This window comes from Mandrillus leucophaeus, unplaced genomic scaffold (genome assembly GCF_000951045.1).
Source record: "Mandrillus leucophaeus isolate KB7577 unplaced genomic scaffold, Mleu.le_1.0 Scaffold279, whole genome shotgun sequence".
NCBI classification, from domain to species: Eukaryota; Metazoa; Chordata; class Mammalia; order Primates; family Cercopithecidae; genus Mandrillus; species Mandrillus leucophaeus.
In genome coordinates this window covers 462468-486003 of record NW_012102909.1, presented here as the reverse complement: position 1 = coordinate 486003, position 23536 = coordinate 462468, and the positions used below count along the sequence as shown (strand labels likewise).

Here is a 23536-nt window from a genome sequence, read left to right as displayed (position 1 = left end):
GTAACCCAACCTTTCTCTCTGGCTGCCCTTAACATTTTTTCCTTCATTTCAACTTCGGTGAATCTGATAGTGATGTGTCTTGGAGTTGCTCTTCTCAAGGAGTATCTTTGTGGTGTTCTCTGTATTTCCTGAATTTGCATGCTGGCCAGCTTTGCTAGGTTGGGGAAGTTCTCCTGAATAATGTCCTGAAGAGTGTTTTCCAACTTGGTTCCATTCTCCCCGTCACTTTCAGGTACACAAATCAGATGTAGATTTGGTCGTTTCACATAGTCCCATATTTCTTGGAGGCTTTGTTCATTTCTTTTTATTCTTTTTTTCTCTAAACTTCTCGTTTCATTTCATTCATTTGATCTTCAATCACTGATACCGTTTCTTCCACTTGATCAAATCAGCTACTGAAGCTTGTGCATGTGTCACATAGTTCTTGTGCCATGGTTTTCAGCTCCATCAGGTCATTTAAGGACTTCTCTACACTGTTTTTTCTAGTTAGTCATTCGTTTAATCTTTCTTCAAGGTTTTTAGCTCTTTGCGATGGGTTTGAACATCCTCCTTTAGCTCAGAGAAGGTTGTTACTACTGATCATCTGAAGCCTTCTTCTCTCAACTTTTCAAAGTCATTCGCCATCCAGCTTTGTTCCATTGCTGGCGCGGAGCTGTGTTCCTTTGGAGGAGAAGAGACACTCTGATTTTTAGAATTTTCAGCTTTTCTGCTCTGATTTCTCCCCATCTTTGTGGTTTTATCTACCTTTGGTCTTTGATTATGGTGACATACAGATGGGGTTTTGGTGTGGATGTCCTTTTTGTTTGTTAGTTTTCCTTCTAACAGTCAGGACCCTCAGCTGCAGGTCTGCTGGAGTTTGCTGGAGGTCCACTCCAGACCCTGTTTGCCTGGGAATCACCAGCGGAGGCTGCAGAACAGCAAATACTGCAGAACAGCAAATGTTGCTGCCTGATCCTTCCCCTGGAAGCTTCATCTCAGAGGGGCACCCAACTGTATGAGTTGTCAGTTGGCCCCTACAGAGAGGTGTCTCCAGTTAGGCTACTCAGGGGTCAGGGACCCACTTGAGGAGGCAGTCTGTCCATTCTCAGATCTCAAACTCCATGCTGGGAGAAGCAGTACTCTCTTCAAAGCTGTCAGATAGGGACGTTTAAGTCTGCAGAAGTTTCCGCTGCCTTTTTTTCAGTTATGCCCCACCCCCAGAGGTGGAGTCTACAGAGGCAGGCAGGCTTCCTTGAGCTGCGGTGGGCTCCACCCAGTTCCAGCTTCCCAGCCACTTTGTTTACCTACTCAAGCCACAGTAATGGCAGATGTCCCTCCCTGAGCCTCGCTGCTGCCTTGCAGTTCGATCTCAGACTGCTGTGCTAGCAGTGAGCAAGGCTCTGTGGGTGTGGGACCCTCCGATCCCGGCACGGGATATAATCTGCTGGTGTGCCGTTTGCTAAGACCGCTGGAAAAATGCAGTATTAGGGTGGGAGTGTACCGATTTTCCAGGTACGGCTTATCAGGGCTTCCCTTTGCCAGGAAAGGGAATTCCCCGACCCCTTGCGCCTCCCAGGTGAGGTCATGCCCCGCCCTGCTCTGTGGGCTCCACCCACTGTCTGAGAAGCCCTAGTGAGATGAACTTGGTACCTCAGTTGGAAATGCAGAAATCACCTGTCTTCTGCCTCACTCACACTGGGAGCTGCAGATTGGAGCTGTTCCTATTCGGCCATCTTGTGACCTCCCCCAAAACTTTAAATATTACATACATGGTGCTTGTTCAAAATGCTTTTACATGCATTTAATATATGGACAACTCTTTCAGGCATAAATTTTTATCAAATTACGACCGTGGAAGAACAAGTTTCAAATGTTAAGACAATGCTCAATCGCTTATACTAAACTTTCAATGAACAATATGTACAGTTTCTGTTAATGCCTTTATTTTCTATTATGTTTCTTCTGATTGCATACGTTGAAATGCAATTTTGCATTTACTGAAACTAATAATAAAAAATTTGGGCTTGTATTTTGCACATGTTTTCCCCATTTTTCTACTAATTCATTTTTACTGTATTTTATAGAAGTATCTTTTACTGACAGATTGGAAAAACAACCCATTCTTCCCCACGGATAATCTGGGAAGCTGCTCTAAGAGGCTGATCTTGAGGCAGACAATAAAAGCGTAGTAACAGTGAGGGCCCTGGAAAAGCTCCCCAGAGAGTAAAAATCCAAAGTTTCAGTAACTAAGATTTCTTTCCTGGTTAAATACACTCAACCTGTATTTGGGCTGAGTGTTGGCCGGGTACAAATGTAGACAAAGGTTCCCAGAGTGCCGCCGCAATCCTCTCCTACAACATGGCCCTGAGCTACTCATTTTGAGATTTGCCTTTAGAGAAGAGTGAAGGAGCGGGGGCGTGGCAAGGAGCGGGGGCGTGGCGAGCAGCGTGAGATCATCGGAAAGCGCCCCTCGGCGCGGGCACAGGCGGCGCGTCAGTGTCGTCATCGTTGCCCGACCGCTTTCCGGGAGACTGTAGTCGAAGGCCCTGAGGTATTTTTCAAAGTTGTACTTTCAGTTTTTCTCCTCCTCCTGTTTAACTCCGCTTTTCCTCTCCTGGGATTCCCCTGTAATCCTCTGGGCAGACTGAGAGAATCGGAGTTTGGCTGCATAGCCTTCCAGGAATGCAGTGTCTCACAGCTCTTCGCTGGGGCAGCATTGCTGCAGGTCTCCCACTTCCGCTTGTTTTGGGGCCGCTTGCAGGCTTTGGCTTACCCCGGCCCCTCATTTCTCTCTCTTGCTCCGGTCTTTCTCTTTTTCTTCGTTTATTAACCACCCCCTTCTCAAATCTTGGAAGACGAAAAAATTAAAAACAACAACAACCAAAAAAACATGACTTCACAATTTTCAGCTGTCTTCAAATCTTGCGTAAGGAGAGAGGCTAAAGTGGGACGTCTAGGGGAGTCACTTTACTGTGTTAGCTCCGTTTATCATTCACATTCACAGACTGCCTGCCGCTGCAGTATTAGCCCGTCTGAGATAGTGGGCTAATTTCGACCTTTAGCTGAAATCTGTGGTGGGTAATCCAAGAGAGCAGTTTTTCTTGATGACCCGGGAAAGTTCAGTGTAACTAAAACTTGCTTGAAAATACCTTTAATGTCTTCATGTTTGCTGAATACAATTCAGTTTTGGCTTGATACAGACGTATTTGTCGCAATGAGATGTCTGCTATCCACTTATTAACCGATTGGTACTGTCTGATGGTAGACAGAACCAAGACTTAACCGTGATTTTTAAAAAAATTAAATTTAAAATTTTTGTGGTTACATAGTAGGTGTATATATTTATGGGGTACACGAGATGTTTTGATACAGGCAGGCAATGTGTAATAATCACATGGAAAATGGGGCATCCATCCCTTCAGGCACTTACCCTTTGTGTTACAAACAATCCAATTATGCTTTTAGTTATTTAATCCTGTATTTTTGATTCAAAATTAACATATTAGCCCTATCGAAGTACAGAGAAATATTTGCGTTTAGTGGAAATGATAGAACTCATTGTTTTGTTGAAAGATAATAAGTGTGAATAATGGTTTTTCAAAATAAAACAAAATTCTCAGTCAAAAGATACTACAGCTGCCTTCAGTTAGCTGTGTTGTATGTATCACAGTTCAGAAGTAATGCAATTTTTTTCTTAACTGCTTTTACCTTTTCAAATGGCTCTTCATATGTATTATCTCAGCTCTGTTTCCAAACAGTTGACCCTTCAAGCATAGCTCTACATAGTCCACAATGGATTAGAGTATTTGATAACTTTCACTTTTGGTAAAATACTATCTAATGTATCGAGTGCTGAGCCAGGCCCTGTTCTGATGGCTTTTATCTATATTATTTATTTAATCTATGCAGCAACCCCATATACTGTTATTTCAGAAATGAGGTGATTGTAATAAGCCACTTCCATATGTTTTGGAAGGTAATTTTGCTGCTTGATCGCTGTAATTTTGGAAATGCTTTGAATTAAACACTGAATAGAAGTAAATTTAATCTAATGTAGTTATTCATCTCAATCTTGAACAATATCCTCATAATTTATATACTCCTCTATTAGACTTCTGGATACATTTATTTTTAGATGTTAATATCTTTTTTAGAAAAGGAAGAAGTCTGTATGTACTCAGAAATTGTACTGTGAGACTGAAGGAGAGTCACAGACAATACTAACATGGAGTCACTGTTTGCCCAAGACAGCAATATTTATTGAGAACTTGTGTGTACATTTCATTGTTATTTTCTCCTGAGATAATGCAGTGCAAAAAAGCCATTCCAGTAATTCATTACGAGTGATAGAATTCTGGTGCAGCAACAGCAAATGGCTCTCAAGTTCCAAAACACAATCATGTTGGATTTATTCTCAAGCTTAGTTCATAACTGTGTATAATTATTTGGTGTAGAGATGGGAAGAGCCCCAGAACGTACATGATCATATGTTTGTTTGGATCCATATGGTGACTTTCTAGTATCTGTAAGCTGAAACTGTAATCTGATATTAAGAGTTTCCAAAATTAGGTCTTAGGTTACTTTGGTTGGTTTTAGTTAGTTAACAAATAGTTGCTAAATACCTAATACATGACAAGACATTATGTTAGTGATGTGTTCAAAATGTACCTCGACATGAATCTTACCTTGAGGAATAGCCCAGTGAGTAAATAACCAATGGAAAGGTAAGAGCAGAGGAGTGACATGATCTGACTTAGGTTTATTTTATTTTACTTTATGTTTTATTTTGTTTTACTTTATTGTCTGTTCTTTTGTTTTCTTTTGTTTCCTTTCCTGCCCTGCCCTGCCCTGCCCTGCCCCACCCCACCTCACCCCACCCACCTCTTTTCTTTTGGAGTCTGGCTCTGTTGCCCAGGCTGGAGTGCAGTGGTGCAATCTCAGCTCACTGCAACCTCCGCCTCCTGGGTTCCAACGATTCTCCGATTCTCCTGCCTCAGCCTCCTAAGTAGCTGGGATTACAGGCACGTGTCACCACGCCCGGCTAATTTTTTTTGTATTTTTAGTAGAAATGGGGTTTCACCATGTTGGCCAGGCTGGTCTTGAACTCCTGACCTCAGGTGATCTGCCTGTCTTGGCCTCCCAAAGTGCTGGGATTACAGGCGTCAGCCACTGTGCCTGGCCTGACTTAGGTTTTAATAGAATCTTCTCTGGCTTCTGTGTTAAGAATAGTTTGTTGTGGGGTGGGGTAGGTGAAAACCAGGAGACTAATCATGGAGGTGTTGTAGTTCAGATGAGATGATAACATCTTAATTGGAAAGAAGTGAAGATGGAGAAGCAGTTTAATTTTAGATGTATTTTCTAGGAAAAGCCAATAGAATTGCTTACAGATTGAAAGTGAATTGTAAGAATAAGGTTATTGTCAAAGTTTGGGGCTTGAGCAACTAGAAGAATGAAATTGCCGTTAACTGAGAAGTAGAAAACTGTGGGAGGGGCAGGTTTGTGGGAAGATTCGGAGTTCAGTTAAGGAGGTGATAAGTTTGTGATGTCTGTTAGTCATCTAAGCGGAGATGTTGAGTAGGCAGTTAAGTATGTTCATTCCGGACTTCAGAGTGGTCATTGCTGGAAACAGACATTTGGGAGTTGTCAGTGAACAGATGGTATTTAAAGTTGTGAGACCAGAGACAGTCGTTAAAAGAGTAAATGTAGGCAGAAAAGAGAAGGGGCACAAGGCCTGAGTCCTTAGGCATTTTAACATTAACAAGTTAGGAAAATGAGGAATAACCACCAAATGAGACAGCCTGAGCAGCCAGTGAGGGACAAGGACAATTTTGAGTCTGGTGTTGTGGAATTTAGAGTAGAGTAATATGTTCAATTTTGTCAGGTGCAGCTGATGGATCGGGTGAAGTGAGGATTGACACCTTTGGATTTATCAAGAACTTGAGGAGTGTTATTGATAGATATGTGATTACGTTAAGTCAAGCATATAGTTGCACAGCAGTGTGATAACTGTATTACAGTTATATTCAGAGAAACTTGGGAGCAAAGAGGAAGAAGAGACTACCTTTGTTTGGGAGGTATGGACACCTTTATAGAGGAGGGAGCATTTGATGTGGGTTTTAAAGGATTGATAGGCCAAGAAAATGGAGACAGTTATGAAGAGGAGGTTGATATGATTTGGGTGTGTGTCTCCTCCAGATCTCTTGTTGAAATGTGACTTCCAGTGTTGGAGGTAGGCCTGGTGGGAGATATTTGGGTCATGGAGGCAGACTGAATGTCTTGGTTTTGTCCTTGAGGTAATGAGTTGAGTTCTCACTCTGTTAGTTCACTCCTAGCGCTGGTTGTTTAAAAGAGCATAGAAGCTCCTCTTCTCTCTCTTGCCGCTTCTCCTGCCATGTCACATGTCTGCTCCCCCTTTATCTCACCAAAAGCAGATGCTGGTACCGTGCTTGTTGTGTAGCCTGCAGAACTGGGAGCCAAATCTAACCTCTTTTCTTTATTAAATTACCCAGCCTCAGGTATTCCTGCATAGCAATGCAAAACGGAGGAACACAGGTATTCCAAGTAGAGGGAAAGGGCTATGATAGCACCTCAGTTCCCTTCCTTCATGGTCACATCTCCCAGTTAGCTGTTTTAAAGATGCTTTTGCCAGTCCTCTTTCCTCTGTGGCCATTTGCTAATGCCCCATGTTCAGTAGCTCCAGGCCTACTGAACATTGCTAAGGAAGTTGGAGATTCTAGTCATGTGGAGTAGTGACAGGAACAGAAGTTGAGTGTAACGTTGCTCCAGGCCTCCTGAACATTGCTAAGGAAATTGGAGATTCTGGTCACGTGGATTAGTGACAGGAACAGAAGTTGAGTGTGACGTTGGAGAATAGGGTAAAGATGGGAGTTAAGGCTGGAAGGGTTACGGGAATAGACTTTCAGGGAGGAACAAACCTTTTACATTGTATAAAAGATTTTGTCCAGAGAGCATCCTACACAAATCCACTGATGGGATTTGTGAGGGATGCTCCTCCTCCATTCGATTTGAGTTCCATTCTGCCGAGCTTTACCACTTACCAGCCCTGTGACCTGTTTCTGTTGTGCCATCTGTAAAGTGAAGCTAATTTTAGTGCCCAGTCGTAGAGTTGTGAGAACTCTCCTCGCCCGCACTACAGTTTTTGTCTGCTTAACTCGTCTCTGTCATCGAGTGCTTTCTTGAGGAAGCATTCTGTCTTCCCTCAGATTAAGTCATGTCCACTATCTCATAGCACAATTTATTTCTTCATATTACTGTTGTAATTTTATATTTCCGTGATTCTTTGATTAGTGTCTATCATCCACACTAAACAGTAAGTACAGAGCAGGCAAGTTTTTGCTTACTATTATCTTCCAAGCATCAGGGCTGCCTATCATAGAGGCTAATTAAATATCTATTGAATAAGAGAGTCCTTAGAGGCTGGCATGTGGTAAATGCTCAGTAAATATTATTCATTTACATGACATTGTGCAATAAGTGCTGAGGAGGTATCAGGGATAAATAAAGGAACTGTCAGGCAACTGACAGAGGACCTGTTGAGGTTGGGTAGCATTAATTTATGTCTTTTGTGAATTTCGTTAGGAATGAATGTTCAGTAGGCCTAGAGCTAGAATGTTTGCCTAGGGGGCAGGAAGAGAAGATGAGAACTTGCAAAAGCATCTTTAAACCAGTTGACTGGGATGTTTAGCCATGTAGCAAGCAGGCCAGAGGAGGCTTTTGTACCGTGAGAATAGAGGAAAATAGCCACTTGGTGGCTAGACAATTTAGGGGTAGAAAAAACATTTATATGGTTCTTTGAATGTAATAGTGGTAAAGAACGTAGGTTTAATTGTTGCTGCTAAGTAGGGGGAAATGACATTTTTATCTGGTATGTTTGAGAATAAAGTAAATTTCAAAATTTGAGATGATTGAAGTTTTTATAAGCTTAAGTATTATGTTACATATCTTGTAATTCAGAGAGTGTAACAAAATGTACTTCCTCACTTTCTTGCGTTTTGTTTCCCAGAAGTGACCACAGTTAACAGTTTCTTTTGGATCCTTTAAGAAAACTTATATGCATATACCATACAAATATGCCTCCATACTCATGTATCTTATTTTCTTCAAAATAAATAGGATGGCCTGGGTATGGTGGCTCACACCTCTAATCCCAGCACTGTGGGAGGCTGAGGCGGGCAGATCACCTGAGGTCAGGAGTTTGAGACCAGCCTGGCCAACGTGGTGAAACCTCATCTCTACTAAAAATACAAAAAAAAAAAAAAAAAGGTAGCCAGGCATGGTGGTGGATGCCTGAAATCCCACCTACTTGGGAGGCTGAGGCAGAGAATTGCTTGAACCCAGGAGGCAGAGGTTGCAGTGAGCTGAGATCGTGCCATTGCACTCCAGCCTGGGTCGCAGAGCGAGACTCCGTCTCAAAAAAAAAAAAAAAAAAAAAAGGTAGCCAGGCATGGTGGTGGATGCCTGAAATCCCACCTACTTGGGAGGCTGAGGCAGGAGAATCACTTGAACCCAGTAGGGGAGGTTGCAGTGAGTTGAGATCGCACCACTGAACTCCAGCCTGGGCAACAGAAACGAAACTTCATCTCAAATAAATAAATAAATAGGATGTATTATACATGCTGTTCTTCAACTTTTGTTCATTTAATATATCTTAGGAATCTTTCTAAGCTGTACCTCGTACCTTTTCACTACTGCAGAGTATTCTAATAGGCGGGCATACCATAATTTATTTAACCAGGTTCTAATAATGGATGTGTGGGTTGTTCTGTTTTAAAGTTTACTGTTTTAAAGATCATTGCAGTGGAAGTCCTTAAACATTATCTTGCGTTAAAATATACTTTGAGAAGTAAAATTGCTAGGTCAAAGGAGGTGTACATAGGTGATTTTGAAGCATGGTGCCGATTGCCCCACAAAAATGCTAAACTAATTTATACCCTGACTAATAGTGAATGGGAGGCTGTTCTCAGCTCACCTTTGTCCATTTTAGTACTATTAATCTCTTTAAGTTTTAAAATGGCATCATATTCTAGCAATTTATGTTTCCTTAATTATCAGTAAGGTTGAGTAGCTTTCTTTATGCTTATTGGTCATCTGGATTATTTGTGAACTGTTGATTTTCTTTGCCCATTTTTCTTTTCAATTGTGTGTACTTTTTTTTGTTGTTGTTAAATTGATTCATAGAGGCTTAAAAAAATCTTTGTGTTGCATATGTCTTTTTTTAGTTTTTTATTTGGCATTACTCTTGGATGTTTATTTATTTGTTTATTTTGCCTACATTTTTAAGGGACAGGTAAAAATACAAGAAATTAGGATTTTTTTTTTTTTTTTTTAAAGAAGGGAATTTGCTGGGATCAGTGTCTCACACCTGTAATCCCAGCAGTTTGGGAGGCTGAGGTGGGCGGATCACAAGGTCAGGATTTCGAGACAGCCTGGCCAACATGGTGAAACCCTGTCTCTCCTAAAAAAGTACAAAAATTAGCTGGGCATGGTGGTGTGCACCTGTAATCCCAGCTACTCGGGAGGCTGAGGCAGGAGAATTGCTTGAACTTGGGAGGCAGAGGTCGCAGTGAACTGAGATTGAGCCACTGCCTGGGCAAGAGAGCAAGACTCTACCTCAAAAAAAAAAAAAAAAAAAGGAATTTGTGATACTCTTGAAATAAATAGACACTTCAGAATGTCAGCCTTTTGTTGGAAGTGTTAGTAATACAAACCTGATTTGAGACTATATGTTCAGCAACTATCACAGATGTAGTGAGCACCCAGTAACCTTCCTCTTCCTCACCCCAGTTGTATCTGGAATTGAAATGAGATATAATGGAGCTGCTTAAATATTCTAGATGACACCTTCTCTTTAGTTATTCCCCTATATATGAACTGAGTTGTATTCTAAAAGCTAGTTTGTGGTTAGCCATCTAATTTCACTATAGAAATAATGTACATAAGGTTCTTTTTTTTTTTTTTTTTTTTTTTGAGACGGAGTCTCGCTCTGTAGCCCAGGCTGGAGTGCAGTGGCCGGATCTCAGGTCACTGCAAGCTCCGCCTCCCGGGTTCACGCCATTCTCCGGCCTCAGCCTCCCGAGTAGCTGTGACTACAGGCGCCCGCCACCTCGCCCGGCTATTTTTTTTTTTTTGTATTTCTTAGTAGAGACGGGGTTTCACTGTGTTAGCCAGGATGGTCTCGATCTCCTGACCTTGTGATCCGCCCATCTTGGCCTCCCAAAGTGCTGGGATTACAGGCTTGAGCCACCGCGCCCGGCCAATAAGGTTCTTATCTTTTCTCTCAAAGTTGTAATAATTCGTGGAGGCTACTTTTTTTTTTTTTTTTTTTTAAAGCAAATTCAAAATGTTACGTAATTTTACCCCTTTATACTTCAGTGTGCATCCTCAAAAGATGGGGAAATTTTCTTATATAACTGTATTGCTGTTATCATAGATGACAGAATTATCAGTAATCTGTTGGTGTCATCTAATACTTGGTCCATGTTCAGATTTCTTTCTCACAGAACTATCTTTTTATGCTTGGTTTATTTGAATCAAGATCCAAACAAGGTCTATGTATTTCATTTGGTTGTTATGTCTCTTAAATCTCTTCAATCTCTTCTTCCTCTTTCTTCCCCCATTTTTTTTTGCTTCATGCCATTGACTTGTTATAGAAACCTGATCAGTTGTCCTGTAGAGTACTGTGTTTCTCACTCCATATTTGTTTGCTTTCTTGTGGTGTTAATTTGTTCCTCTATCCTTTATATTTCCTGTAAAATGGAAGTTAGCTCTGTAGGCTTAATTGTTCAGATTCAGCTTTTTTGGGAGTTGGAAATGCTTTGCAGATGGTGCTGTGTATGTTATATTGGCTCGCATCAGGAGGTTCATAATATGTGTGTTTCACCTACTTTTAGTGATCTATTGGTGGTCATTGCCTAAACCTATAATTTCATTAGGGGTTGCAAAGTCGTGATTCTTTTTTAAGTTGTCATTTCTTCTACATTTGTTAGCTAGAATTTGAAGTCTAGTTCTGTTACTTGGGAGCCTGATAATCAAAATAACAAGCTTGTTGTGGAAAAGTATTGTCAGAGCAATAATATTTGTGATGCCAGGAATACATCTTAGTGCAATAGTCTTTTTTTTTTTTTTTTTTTTTTAAAGGGCTGCAGGCGTTGCTCCGTTGCCCAGGCTGGAGTGCAGTAGTGTAATTATAGCTTACTGCAGCCTCGAACTCCTGGACTCAAGTGATTTTCTCACCTCAGCCTCCTGAGTAGCTAGGACTACAGGTGCATGCCATCATGCCCAGCTAATTAAAAATATTTTCTGTTTTAGAGATGGATCTGTCTGTGTTTCCCAGGTTGGTCTTGAACTCCTGGGCTCAAGTGATCCTCCTGTCAGTCTCCCAAAGTGTTGGAATTACAGGTGTGAGCCATGGTGCCTGGCTGTGATTGTCTTTTTAATGTTTCAAGTTGGTTTGGCTGTAGCCCACAGATACTCAGTCAAACATGAATGTAGGTGTTGCTGTGAAAGTATTTCGAAGCCATGATTAAAATCCATAATCTATTGAGTAAGGGAGATTATTCTAAATAATCTGGGTGGGCCTGATTCAATGAGTTGAAAGGCTTTAGAAGCAGAGCCGAGGTTTCCCTGACCCAAAAGAAGAAATTCCACTTGTAGACAGCAGTTTCAGCTAGTAGCCAAGAGGTCCAGCATGAGTTCCTTCCTTGATAGCTTGCCGTATGTAAACCAGTTTCTTGCCATAACTCTGTTAATACGTATCTCCTACTGGTTCTGCTTCTCTAGTTGAAACCTGACTGGTGCAAAGGGTAACTCCTCTGATGCTCCTGTTCTCTAGCTAAATGGGGTGGGAAGTGGTAATAAGGGTCAGAGAACCTATGTTGTTTAGGGTAACCATATAATTTTTTGTTCAAACTGGGACAAGAAAGAAAGGAGCTGAGTTGATGGCAAGCTGGGACAAGTTGATGGCAAACTGGGACAAGAAAGAAAGGAGCTGAGTTGGTGGCAAGCTGAAACAACAGGCATAAGGTGGAACTGTCTTGGGCAAATTGAGAGATACAGTCACCTTGTGTGTCAGCCATTGGGGATACAACAGGAACATGACACAGCCCCCCCTCAAGGAACTTGTAGTCAAAAGGGAAGTCAAGTAAATAAAAATACATTAAGAGATAGTGTTTTAAGTGACATGACAGCTTATAGTTGTTATATTTGTCCAGACAGAGAGCATAGAAGGAGAGCATGCACAGCAGTCTTCATTGGCCGAACTGAAACCTATTTTTTACCTCCAAAGATAAGCAGGATTTGAACAAAGTGGAGTTGGAAGGGCATTTCAGGCTTAGAGTGTCACACAGGTCAAAGTTGAGAGTGAGAGAGCATGGCACATTTGGAAAACTGCCATCATGGCCACAGCTCTAGGATTCAAAGAGGGGAACCATGAAAGATGAGGTTAGGCAGACAAGCAAGGGCCACATCATAATGGGCCTTGCATCTATGCTGAGAGGTTTGGAACTATCTTCCATGTGGTAGGGAACTGTTGCAGAATTTTAAACAGAGGAGTACCATGACCAGACTGTTTAAAGCATATTTTGTAATATTCTAAAACTGGGAGTGGAGAAAAATTGATAATAGGGACACTACTCAAAGACTGTTGAAATAATCTAGCCAGTGAGAATGGAGGAAAGCTTGTGGTGTGAGGAGATTAAGGAAGCCATATTGCCAGGACTGATTGGATTTGGGGTGCCTCCCAGGTTTCTGCCTGGATTGGCCACCCTGAAGTGGAGAATTGAAGAAAAGAGGTAGCTGATGACTTCAGTTCTGTATGTGATGCTATGCACTCTTCTTTTCTGCTATCGGTTCTTTGGCTTCTGTATAACCAGTGAGAAGAGGGACTGAGTGGCAGTAACAGCTGTTAGGGTTACTGGGCAGCATCCCCCCAACCCAGATCCTTAGTCTCAGCCACACCCTACTGAGTGGTGAAGAGAAGCAAGTTTTCTCACGCCCTCTCCGTCTGTCTCTACCTCTGCAGCCAGTGTTTTAGAAGGAGTGTGTGGAAGGGCGAGGAGTATCTATAGAACCCGAGAGGAGGGTGAGGAGCAGAGCTGGGTGAGTTATTTTCTTCTTTGGAAATTTTAACATGTACAACCTTAGGCATGTTCTTTAACTTCATTGTGGCTCAGTTTCTTCATCTGTGAGGTTTGGATGAACAAGTGCATGTGGAATGCTTAGAATAGTGCCTGGCACATAATCAGTGCTATTCAGGTGTTTGCTGCTGATACCATAGAGTCATTGCTTGATCCTGGGGTCAGAGTAGCTAAGGGGATGGAGGGAAATTTCTGCGCTTTTTCTTTGGAAGGAATAAATATTCAGCAACTGCCTATATAAAATGTTAGTAGAAATCACTTGAATTAGGAGGAATTTCTCATAATAGAAGAGCCTTTATTTTTTAGTCCCCCTTGCCTTTTTTAACAACAAATATCTGCTTGTTTATTGGGGCTTAGGGACAGGGAATAATTGCAGGAAAAATCTCTACTGTGTTCTTCTGAAGAAAGGAAATGTTTTCTAATAGGAAAATTTGGTGAAAAAATTCACATTTAAATAAAGACCTTTTGTGTTTTTAAAAAATACATACAGTATTTGTTAAAAGCCAAAATACTTTATTGTGCCTTTATTTAAATGTTTTTTATTAAAAATTTAATATGTGCTTTTTGAAATAAAATATAAACAATGAAGAATGAAGAGTTAAAAAAAATGAGTCTGCTTTGAACCTATTCCCTAATCCTTGTCTCTTTTCAGAGAAAATGTCTGTTTTTTGTATGCTCCCTCCAGACTTTTTTCTACATGTATGTATATAGCTTTTTTTTTTTAAAGCCAAATGGCATATATTAGGCACATTATGTGTTATATACAATGTTCTCTGTTCTCTTTTTCCTTCTTATTGTGTGTCACTATATATAGATTTACTTCTTTATTTTTAGAAGACATGTAATATTCTCAAGGATGAATATGCTGTAATTCATTTAACTGTTTCCCTGTCGATGAATATCTAGATTATTTCCAATATTTTGTTATAGTTTATTTCAACAAATGTTTATTGACTGTCAGGCAGTGCTTGTGAACAAATCACAAAAATTCCTGCTCTCATGTAGTTGCCTTTTGGAGGTAGACTGGCAACAAATAAATACATGTTAGTTGATATAGAGGAATGTAAGGTGGGGAAGGAGATAGGGAGTGAGGGGGAGTGGTGTGCATTTTAAAATGGGGTGGTTAGGAGAGAGATACCAATAGGTAACATTTGAGTGGAGATCTGGTGAAGGTAACATAATAAGCTCTGAAGGTGTTGGTAAGGGAGGAAGAGAGGAATAGAGTATTCTAGGAAGGAGAGAAGTCCAAAGGGAGGTAGGCATGTGCCTGTTGTCATGGGGGAAGAACAATGAGGCTATTGTGGCTGGAGTGAAATAAGCAAGGGAGAGTGGGAGATGAAGTCACAGAAGGTGATGGGGAGTCAGGGCAAATTGTGTTGAGCTTTTTGAACCCACTGTAAGGATTTTTAAAAGATAAATATTTATTTTTTTTTTATTTAAAAAATAGAGTTGGGGTCTCGCTGTGTTGCCCAGGTTGGTCTCGAACTCCTGGGCTCAAGCTATCCTCCTGCCTTGGCCTCCCAAAGTGCTGGGTTTACAGGCATGAGCCACCTTGTCGGGCCCACTGTAAGGATTTTTGTCTTATTTCGAATGAGGTGACAAGCCTTTGGAAATTTCTGAGCAGAAGCATGGCATAGTCTGATTTACATTTTGAATGATCTCTCTATATTCTTGGTAATAGACTTTGGCCAGAAGCAAGAAAGCTATTTAGGAGGGCATTCAGGCATGGTCTGATGGTGGTTTGGACCAGGATAGTAGCAGTAGAGGTGGTAGGACATGGTTAGATTCTGGGTGTGTATTAAAGATGAAGTGAGAGAGAGTAGTCAAGGATCACTCTGAAATTTTGGGACTGAACAATTGGAAAGTTAGAGTTGCCATGAAATGAAATGATGAAAACCGCAGTAGGCAAGGTTAGGAATCTGGCTTTGGGCAGGTTCCATTTGAGAATTTATTAGACATCCTACCAGAGATACTCAGTATCTCTGTATGAATTTCATATTTACATTCAGCTGAGTATCTCTGCAGCTGAAAATGTAAATATGAATTTCAATGGAGAGGTCAGGGTTGGAGAAAGAAATGTTGGAGTCTTCAGTTTACTAAAGCAATTTAAAACCCTCAGCTCACCTAGGAGTAAATTAGAGAAGAAAAGTCAGGAACAGCCTCTGGGCACTTCAAGCTTGGTTAAGGGGCTGAGAATGTGAGAAGGCTGCATCTAAGAGACCAAGAAGGGAGCCAGTGAGATAGAAAGGAAACCAAGAAAACCAAGAGAAGGGAGTCAACAGTGTCACTCAAGGAGAACTGAGAATTGACCATTGAATTTAACCATGTGGCAGTGTGGGTGACCTTGCTAAGTATAATTTTGAGAGAAAAGTAAGGTCATATGTTTTAAGAGATTTGAGAAAGGATGGAAGGAGAGGAATTAGAGACTTAGTATAAGCACCTCAAAGTCAAGATCTTTTTTTTCTTTTTTTTTTGGTTTCTTTCTTAAACTTACAGGTAGTAGTCCAGCAAAGGGACAATTTGATACAAGACAAACTGGAGGAAGTTCAGAGACAAGTTTAAGGAGGACATTTTAATTTATATGCATATGTGCAAGGATTTTTATAGGCTAGATTCTTAAAAGGATTTCCTGAGTTAAAGGGTATGTGCATTTTAAAAACCGGTACCAATTTATATTCCACTTTCAGTGTATAACCTTTCTAACACTGAACATTCTTAATCTTTAAAATTATTGCCAATCTGATAGGTGATGATATCTTCATTATTTTAATTTGTTTTATTGCTTTCTAGGAACTGTTTATTTAGTCTATCTAATTCTTTGTGATATTTTGTCAGATACTTTCCCCTAGCTGTCTCTTGCCTTTTAACTTTGCTTATGGTATCCTTTTACCATGTATGACTTTTCAAAAAAGTTTTTATGTAGTTAAGTTTGTCAGCCATTTCCTTTTATAGCATTTGGGTTTCATTTAGATATAAATATTTGATATAATCTAATATGTTTATACATTTACATTTTAAATTCATTTGGAGTTTATTTTTGTATATGTTAAGAAAAAAGTTTTCCATCTTTCTCTATATTCTTAAACAGCTAAATACCGTAGGAGTTAACTGTTTCTTGAAGGTTTGAAAGAAATTACCTGTAAAATCTTCTAGGACTAGAGCCTCTTTGGAGGGTAGGTCTTTGACTACTGTGTAATTCTTTTTCTGTGGTTAATGATCTGTATGGTTTTTATGTACTTCTTTTTAGTTTTGGTAATTGATATCTTCCCAAGAACGTCATTCTTTTCATTTACATTTTCAAATTTATTGGTTCAAAATTCTACATAAAGTGAGGAAATACCAAGTCTTCTTTACAGTATATCCCTATACTTACACCTTTATCTAGGCAATAAATGCTGGAGCTGTCCTTTCACAGATCTGGAGATTAGGTTAGCTATTTTCAGCCCTTAATGGCTCTGTTCTTGGGGATATTTCTAAATTTTCATTCTCTTTTGTTTGTAAGGTTTCTTGGCTTTGTTTCCTGTTTCCAGTCTGATCCCATTTGCTCTTTTTTTTTTTTGTTTGAGAGACAGTCTAACTCTGTTGCCTAGGCTGGAGTGTAGTGGCACAGTCTTGGCTCACTGCGACCTCCGCCTCCAAGGTTCAAGCAATTCTCCTGCCTCAGACTCCCAAGTAGCTGGGAGTACAGGCATGCGCCACCATGCCTGGCTAATTTTTGTATTTTTAGTAGAGACGGGATTTCACCATGTTGGCCAGGCTGGTCTCGAACTCCTGACCTCAGGTCATCTGCCCACCTCAGCCTCCCAAAGTGCTGGGATTACAGCGTGAGCCACCATGTCCAGCCCAGTTTGCTCTTTAGCTTACAGTTTCTACTGTTAAAGTCTGCTGGTAGATCTGTGCTTTTGCTGGTTTCCAGCATTTTTATTTTCATGTTTTTATATTTCTTCTGTCATATTGTAGGGATTTGGGGAGGGATAAGAGGCAAATGCATATTTTCAGTTAACCTTTTGAAATTGGAAATCACTTCTTTTCTGTGTAGTTTTCTTATTGCCTTGTTTAATTGCTGGTTGCACGATAGTTGGATAGTAACTTCACAACTCAAGTAGTAATAGATAGACTTCACTTTATTTTTTTAATGAAACCAGATGTCTTAGTGGAATATACTCATTCAGAAGAAATGTTGATATGTTGTCACTAAATATTCAAATAGTACTTTTCAAACTTAAAAGTAATCATAACATTTAGAACTGTAAGGGACTTTACAGATCATTAGACCAACTGCCTTATTTTATGGATGAGGAATTTGAGGCCGAGAGAGATTCAATGATTTATCTCAGGTGACAAAGTTGGTGATCAAGACGGAAAGCCCGAGTCTCTTTACTTCCATTCTGCTATGCTATTTGCTGTCATACACATTCATGCTGTTCTCCTTACCTATGTGATAAAGAGGTATTTCTGTTAATACAATTTTTTTTTATTCTAAAGATGTTACCTATGGCTTAGAATTGCTTCTAAAATTTGGACTTAGATACTTTAATAATACATTGATATAGGTGAATTTTTAAAGTATGGGCTGTCAGAGTATGCACTGGCACAAATGAAAACCATATTGTTTATTTGCCCCAAGTTTCCTCTTTTCTGCTTATGGGCTTTATATGATTTATGGACTCTTTGGATTTCTTATTAATATTTTAAAGAAGCTTAAGGAATATAAATATAAATATATATAGGCTTGAAAAATGATTTCTGTGATACATATTTTAGACCTAATATTTTTACTTTTTTTGTTTAATATAACATGCTCTCAGATCGACACCTATATTTAGAAGGACTGAAATACATATTTTTCTTAAAAAAGTGCTTTGCTTACCATTTCTTTAGCAATCATTAAGAGATCTATTTATCAAACTTTAATTGCTTTGCTAATTCAACAGTTTTTAAAATGTAGGATTTTGATTATTGCTATCTCATGTTTGGTAATCATGTCTTTAATTCTTTAAAAGTTCTTTAAAAATACAAAAAAATTAGCTGGGCATGGTGGCAATGGGCCTGTAGTCCAGCAACCTGGGAGGCTGAGGTGGGGGGATCCCTTGGGCCCAGCAGGCAGAAGTTGCAGTGAGTGGTGATTGCATTATCCTGGGCGACAGAGAGAGACCCCATCTCAAAACAAAACAAAACAAAAATGTTGAGAGTTTGGTGTGCATAGCATTAGTGAGCTTCGGTTGGTTCTTCTTCCACAGCCCCCCAGGAAACTTAAGAAGGGGACAAATTGGAATGTATTTAATCTAGAATTAAATTCTAAAAAGATTTGTTTATCTTCAGGTTTTAACTCTTAGTGTCTTTGAAATACATGATATGACCTATTTTTTTTTTTTTTTGTAAACTAAAGAACAAGCTCTGTCTCTAATACGAATTCAAAGAATTTAATTTTTTCTAGTCAGCCATAATGGCAGGTGAAGAAATTAATGAAGACTATCCAGTAGAAATTCATGAGTATTTGTCAGCGTTTGAGAATTCCATTGGTGCTGTGGATGAGATGCTGAAGACCATGATGTCTGTTTCTAGAAATGAGTTGTTGCAGAAGGTATTTTAAAAATGTAATTTCCTAAAAATGAATTTCATAAAACAGAGTGCTATTTTATGAAACATGTGGAAGAAGAAACAGATTAATGACCTATGCCCCTTTTCCCCTTTATTTCAATTTTATTAGTGTTTGGGTATTTTTAGGGGGGAAACAAAACACAACTCCAGCCTTAGGAAATAACCTCCTAACTGTGTTTTTAACTTGGTTTTGGAAAAAAAAGGAGCACTCACAGTCTTCTTTTTGACAGACTCTATCTTTGACCTTTTAAGTATTACAATGATGTGATCAGGGTTTCTGGAAACCCTATAGGACAAAAACAGTAAATTGACTTTGACAGTCTAAAACAAATCTCATTATGTTTCTTCTGTCTTTGGTATTGCCTAAGCATCTTAGCCTGCTTCTTATACATAAATGCATCATGTACAATGTTTATATTGATAAATTACTTTTGACATACAAAACCCAGATCGTAACTCTCGAAATTAAAATAATTCAAAAGAATTTTTCTTGGGTTGTACACTTTCCTTGTCTAACTAAAGATGATACCCTAAGGTGAAAATTTGTGGACAAAAGTCACTCATTAAGAAAACTTCTTTTTACAAATTATTTTCAGATCATTTGGTTATTGGATTATATGAATTGAAAAAAATTCTTTGATACCTTGTACTTGGTAAAAGTTTGAAATGTTATCAGATGGTGTTCCAAGTCTGTGTATTTTTTTTCTGTCTCACTTTCTCTCTTTCCCCCCCCTTTTTCTTTTTTAACAGTTGGACCCACTTGAACAAGCAAAAGTGGATTTGGTTTCTGCATACACATTAAATTCAATGTTTTGGGGTATGTGTGTTACTTTGGAATTCATTAGAAAGCAAATTACTTATTGTGTGAAAGATGATTTATTTTTAAAATGCTAACAATTTACATACAATTATACTTAATAACAATTTTAATAGATATTTATTTTTAAATCTGGATGCCAGTGAGCCACACATAGATTTAGTATTACATGGAGATTGAATAATTTAAAGTTTAATTGTTTGTAGGACTTTCCTTTTTTGTGAACAACTAGTTTCTTTAATTGGAATGTTTTAAATTAATACATTCACCATTTTATTCCATGAAATTTTTCTATTTTAGTTTATTTGGCAACTCAAGGAGTTAATCCTAAGGAACATCCAGTAAAACAGGAATTGGTAAGATTTTATTTCTTTTTATTTTATGTGTTTGCTGTTGTATTTCTGAAGTTTGTCACACTACCTTTGTCATACAAATTGGGGAGAACAGAAAGTGAGCCAGACCTTACTATCTTTGAGTTTTTTTTTCTCTTACCTTTTTCAGATAATTGGTATTCCATATATTATATAAATCTCAGAATGGGAAAATGTTATGATTCTAGTAATTATTTATAACTTACATATTATTTTTCATATAAATTCTTGAAATCCTGTTTATCTCTAGAACTACTTTTTAAAAAAGAAAAAAACTTCTATACAGTTCTTAAAAGTATATTCCAGTTGATTTACTAGCAAAGACGGGAAAGTTTCTCCCCCCACCTTTTCAATTCCTCCATTAATTCATTTTCTCAGCAGTAAAGAATCCAGTTCAGCAACAAAGCTAAAAGCTTTTTTGGCACCAGCTGTATGTGTACTGTCCAGTAATTCTGCATTAGACATATTTACAACCTGTAATAAATCTTCTAGGTTTGTCTTTGTATTCCATTTAGATGTATAAGTACAGTATATAAGGTCTGGTATCTTGGAGTTTTTGCTGACTTCAAAAATTAAATCATTCAATTTGAAGAGAAAAATTAGAAATCAAACTTACGGTTACCTTCTTGGTTTTATGAATAAGAATATTAATAAATTGATTCTTTGTGTTTATAAAATACAAGGCAGATATAGATATGAAATACACTTGACATTGTATTCTTGTTCTCAAGTCTTAGGGTAATTGATATGTATGTTATTTACAACTTAGTAAAGCACTTGGTCATTTATTTTTTAAAAATGAGTAAGCCAGATCTGTTGTGTTCAGTTTTTCAACATGTAGTCTAAGACATTTCCTTCTTTTAAAGTTTTTGCAGGGGGGAAATAAATTTATTTTTAAATAAAACAATTGTGAAAAAATATTTAAAGCAAAAGTGTAAAGCAATATGATATACAGATCTGAAAATAATGGCTTGTATCTGTTTTCAACTTCATAATATGGACTTTACATGCAGTTTCTCTTTTTTCCATTAATATGAAGTTATTTGGAGTACTTGATACTGTCTTTGTGAAAGGACAAGGTCATTTGTTTTCTTTCTACCTCAGAATCTACTTTACGAAGTAGTACGTTAATATTCTAGATAGGGGTTGGTGAATAAAAAGCATGCATAAACCTGTTCCCCTTTTCTGACCTTATGTAGATGATACTAATTGATCACAGACTTAGTGTGTGATAGGAAACTTATTTACCGTATATATCACAAATGGGAAAAGTCAGTTTACTCATTCAACAAATATTTGAGGGCTTACTGGGAGGTAGGCATTATTTCCAAGTGAGATGATTCCTCTGTGAATAATGCTGATCCCTGCCCTTGTGGCAGACACCAGACTGTATCTAATGGAGAAAAACAATAAACATAATAAACAAATAAGAAATATATATGAATATGTAGTATGTTGGAAAGTTATGGGAACAAAGAAAAAGAGTAGGGTAAGGGGGACTGGAGTGCTTTAATAGGACTGCAGTTTTAAATGCTGAAGTCAGGGCCTCAAAGACAAGGTTAACATTTGAGTAGACTAGAAGGAAGAGAGGGAGTGACTGTGTGGGTAATTGAGGAAATATCCTTCTAGGCAGAGGAATAAGCAGGGCAAAGACCCCAAGGCAGGGTTGATGTGTGTGTGCTGCAGCTAGTGTCTACCATTGTAAGCACTGTGCCTTTATTCAGACAGAAATGGGGCGTCACTAGAGAGTGTGGAGCAGAGTTGCCAGTCTTTCACAATGAAAACATTATAAGATTCTGCATTTTTCTGTATATGTTTATGTAACTGTTGATTATTTTAATGATGCTTGTTTTTAAGCAGTGATCAGTTTTTTACTTTGCTATTTTATGGCTCTCCTCAACTTTATTTCTCCATTTGAAGCATAAGAGCCATTTATGCTGATTAATGGTCTCAGAAGATTCAGTGGAACAGCAACAGATTATGTTTCTCATCTTGTAAAGTCTGATTACAACTGTGTATTTTAGTAGAAAATTTCGTGTATTTACCAATCAAAATTATAAAATTGAATAATTTGTATTTTCATTCTTCCTAATTGTTACACTAGATGGTAGCATGAAAAGATAGTTAAGTACTACCTCATGTATTTCCTGTTTAGAAAAATTTCAGGATAGTTTAGTTTGTATTTTGCAAGTATATGAAAGCTCCGGTTTTTTACTTTAGATTCAAAACAGTTAATATATGGATTTGTGTTAATGGTGATTTAAAAAAATGTATAACCACCTAGAATCTTTCAATTCAATGTTTATTTGTGGAGTAATGTCTTAGTGTGATTCTTCCTCTTTGGAAACAGAAGACTTCTGAAATGACTTTTTAACATCTGTCTTTCCCCACCCTCCAACTGTGAACTCCAGGCAAGCAAGGAGCATATTTATCCTATTCATTTGCATTTCCTAGCACCATGCACTGTAATAGGCAATAAATACATATATGTTGAATTTAACCGAGGTGTACAGCATAGTAAAATCTAGTGGTGGCGAACAGCTTAGTAAATCTATTGCCTTTCTTTTTTATCTTTAAGGAAAGAATCAGAGTATATATGAACAGAGTCAAGGAAATAACAGACAAGAAAAAGGCTGGCAAGCTGGACAGAGGTGCAGCTTCAAGATTTGTAAAAAATGCCCTCTGGGAACCAAAACCAAGAAATGCATCAAAAGTTGCCAATAAAGGAAAAAGTAAAAGTTAACTTTTTGGTTTTGATGTACACATATTCAAAAAGTACATCTTTTTTTTTCCCCCTCCACAAAATAATTCTGTGGCAGGACAAGGTTTAAATGTCTTTCTTATTGAATTAATATGTAAATTTACAGTAAATATGTAAAGCTAAATACTTTCCTTTCCAAAGGTTGTTATCTTTATTGATTTGCACTGAGGATTTTAACATTGTGATATATTATATATTTATAATTTACCATCTCTTTTGATGAGACTCTTATTTCTTTATATAGGTCAATCTTGCAAGTACCATTTTATAAGCAGCTGTGAAATTTAAGTGAAATGTTCTTTGTAAACATTTGTACTATTTTAAATGAATAATGACCTTATGATGTATGCTATCTGTAGGCCAAAATTATAGGTACATCTGTTTTCACTATATGACATTAAGAAAGCATGAAATGACTTAAATGTTCATTTTTTTCTGTAGTTATTTTATCATGTTTTCATGATTTTAGGAATTACTGCTTTGTTGATATTCAAAGTGTGAAACTAAAACTTTATGGTTGTACTTTAGTTCTTGGCATGTTGCCTCTATGTCCCATTTAAAATAAAATACATTCTCATTAACTTTAGATGGGAAATAAGGTTGTATGTTGATGGATGAATTTTGGCATGATGACCATACTCTCTCAATAAAGGCTGAAAATGTTGTATAACTGACCTGTGTATTTTTATCTTTTGAGTAAATTTGCCTTCCAAATTAGGAAGATAGGTTTTAGAAGTCACCACAGATAGAGAAATTCATGAGTTTTTGTTCCTGATGCATGGTGTCCACAGTTCTTTTTCATCTCATTTTTTTCAGATTTTTTTATTTCATGTTTTTGAGGCTGTATCAAGTA

The 23536-nt window shown here is 38.2% G+C and overlaps 1 protein-coding gene across 4 annotated transcripts; it reads left to right on the top strand.

Annotated features, from left to right (window-relative positions):
- The first annotated feature begins 2432 nt into the window (after nt 1-2432).
- Nucleotides 2433-23357, top strand: C1D (C1D nuclear receptor corepressor). 4 transcript variants are annotated; one of them, XM_011984987.1, is made up of 6 exons: nt 2463-2530; nt 13019-13095; nt 18571-18717; nt 19485-19551; nt 19852-19907; nt 22501-23357. In XM_011984987.1, the coding sequence occupies exons 3-6, from the start codon at nt 18580-18582 to the stop codon at nt 22663-22665; spliced, it is 426 nt and encodes a 141-aa protein (XP_011840377.1). In that variant the 5' UTR covers nt 2463-2530; nt 13019-13095; nt 18571-18579; the 3' UTR covers nt 22666-23357. The 4 variants fall into 4 exon arrangements, with proteins under 4 accessions (XP_011840376.1, XP_011840377.1, XP_011840379.1 ...); XM_011984988.1 differs by having other exon boundaries at nt 2503-2542; XM_011984986.1 differs by lacking the exon at nt 13019-13095 and having other exon boundaries at nt 2433-2530.
- Nucleotides 23358-23536: the final 179 nt, after the last annotated feature.

Coding starts and splice junctions, on each gene's coding strand:
- C1D (XM_011984986.1), top strand. CDS start 18,580: ATGGCAGGTGAAGAAATTAATGAAGACTATCCAGTAGAAATTCATGAG. Junction 18,718..19,484: donor GAAATGAGTTGTTGCAGAAG/GTATTTTAAAAA, acceptor CTTTTTTAACAG/TTGGACCCACTTGAACAAGC. Junction 19,552..19,851: donor ATTAAATTCAATGTTTTGGG/GTATGTGTGTTA, acceptor TTTCTATTTTAG/TTTATTTGGCAACTCAAGGA.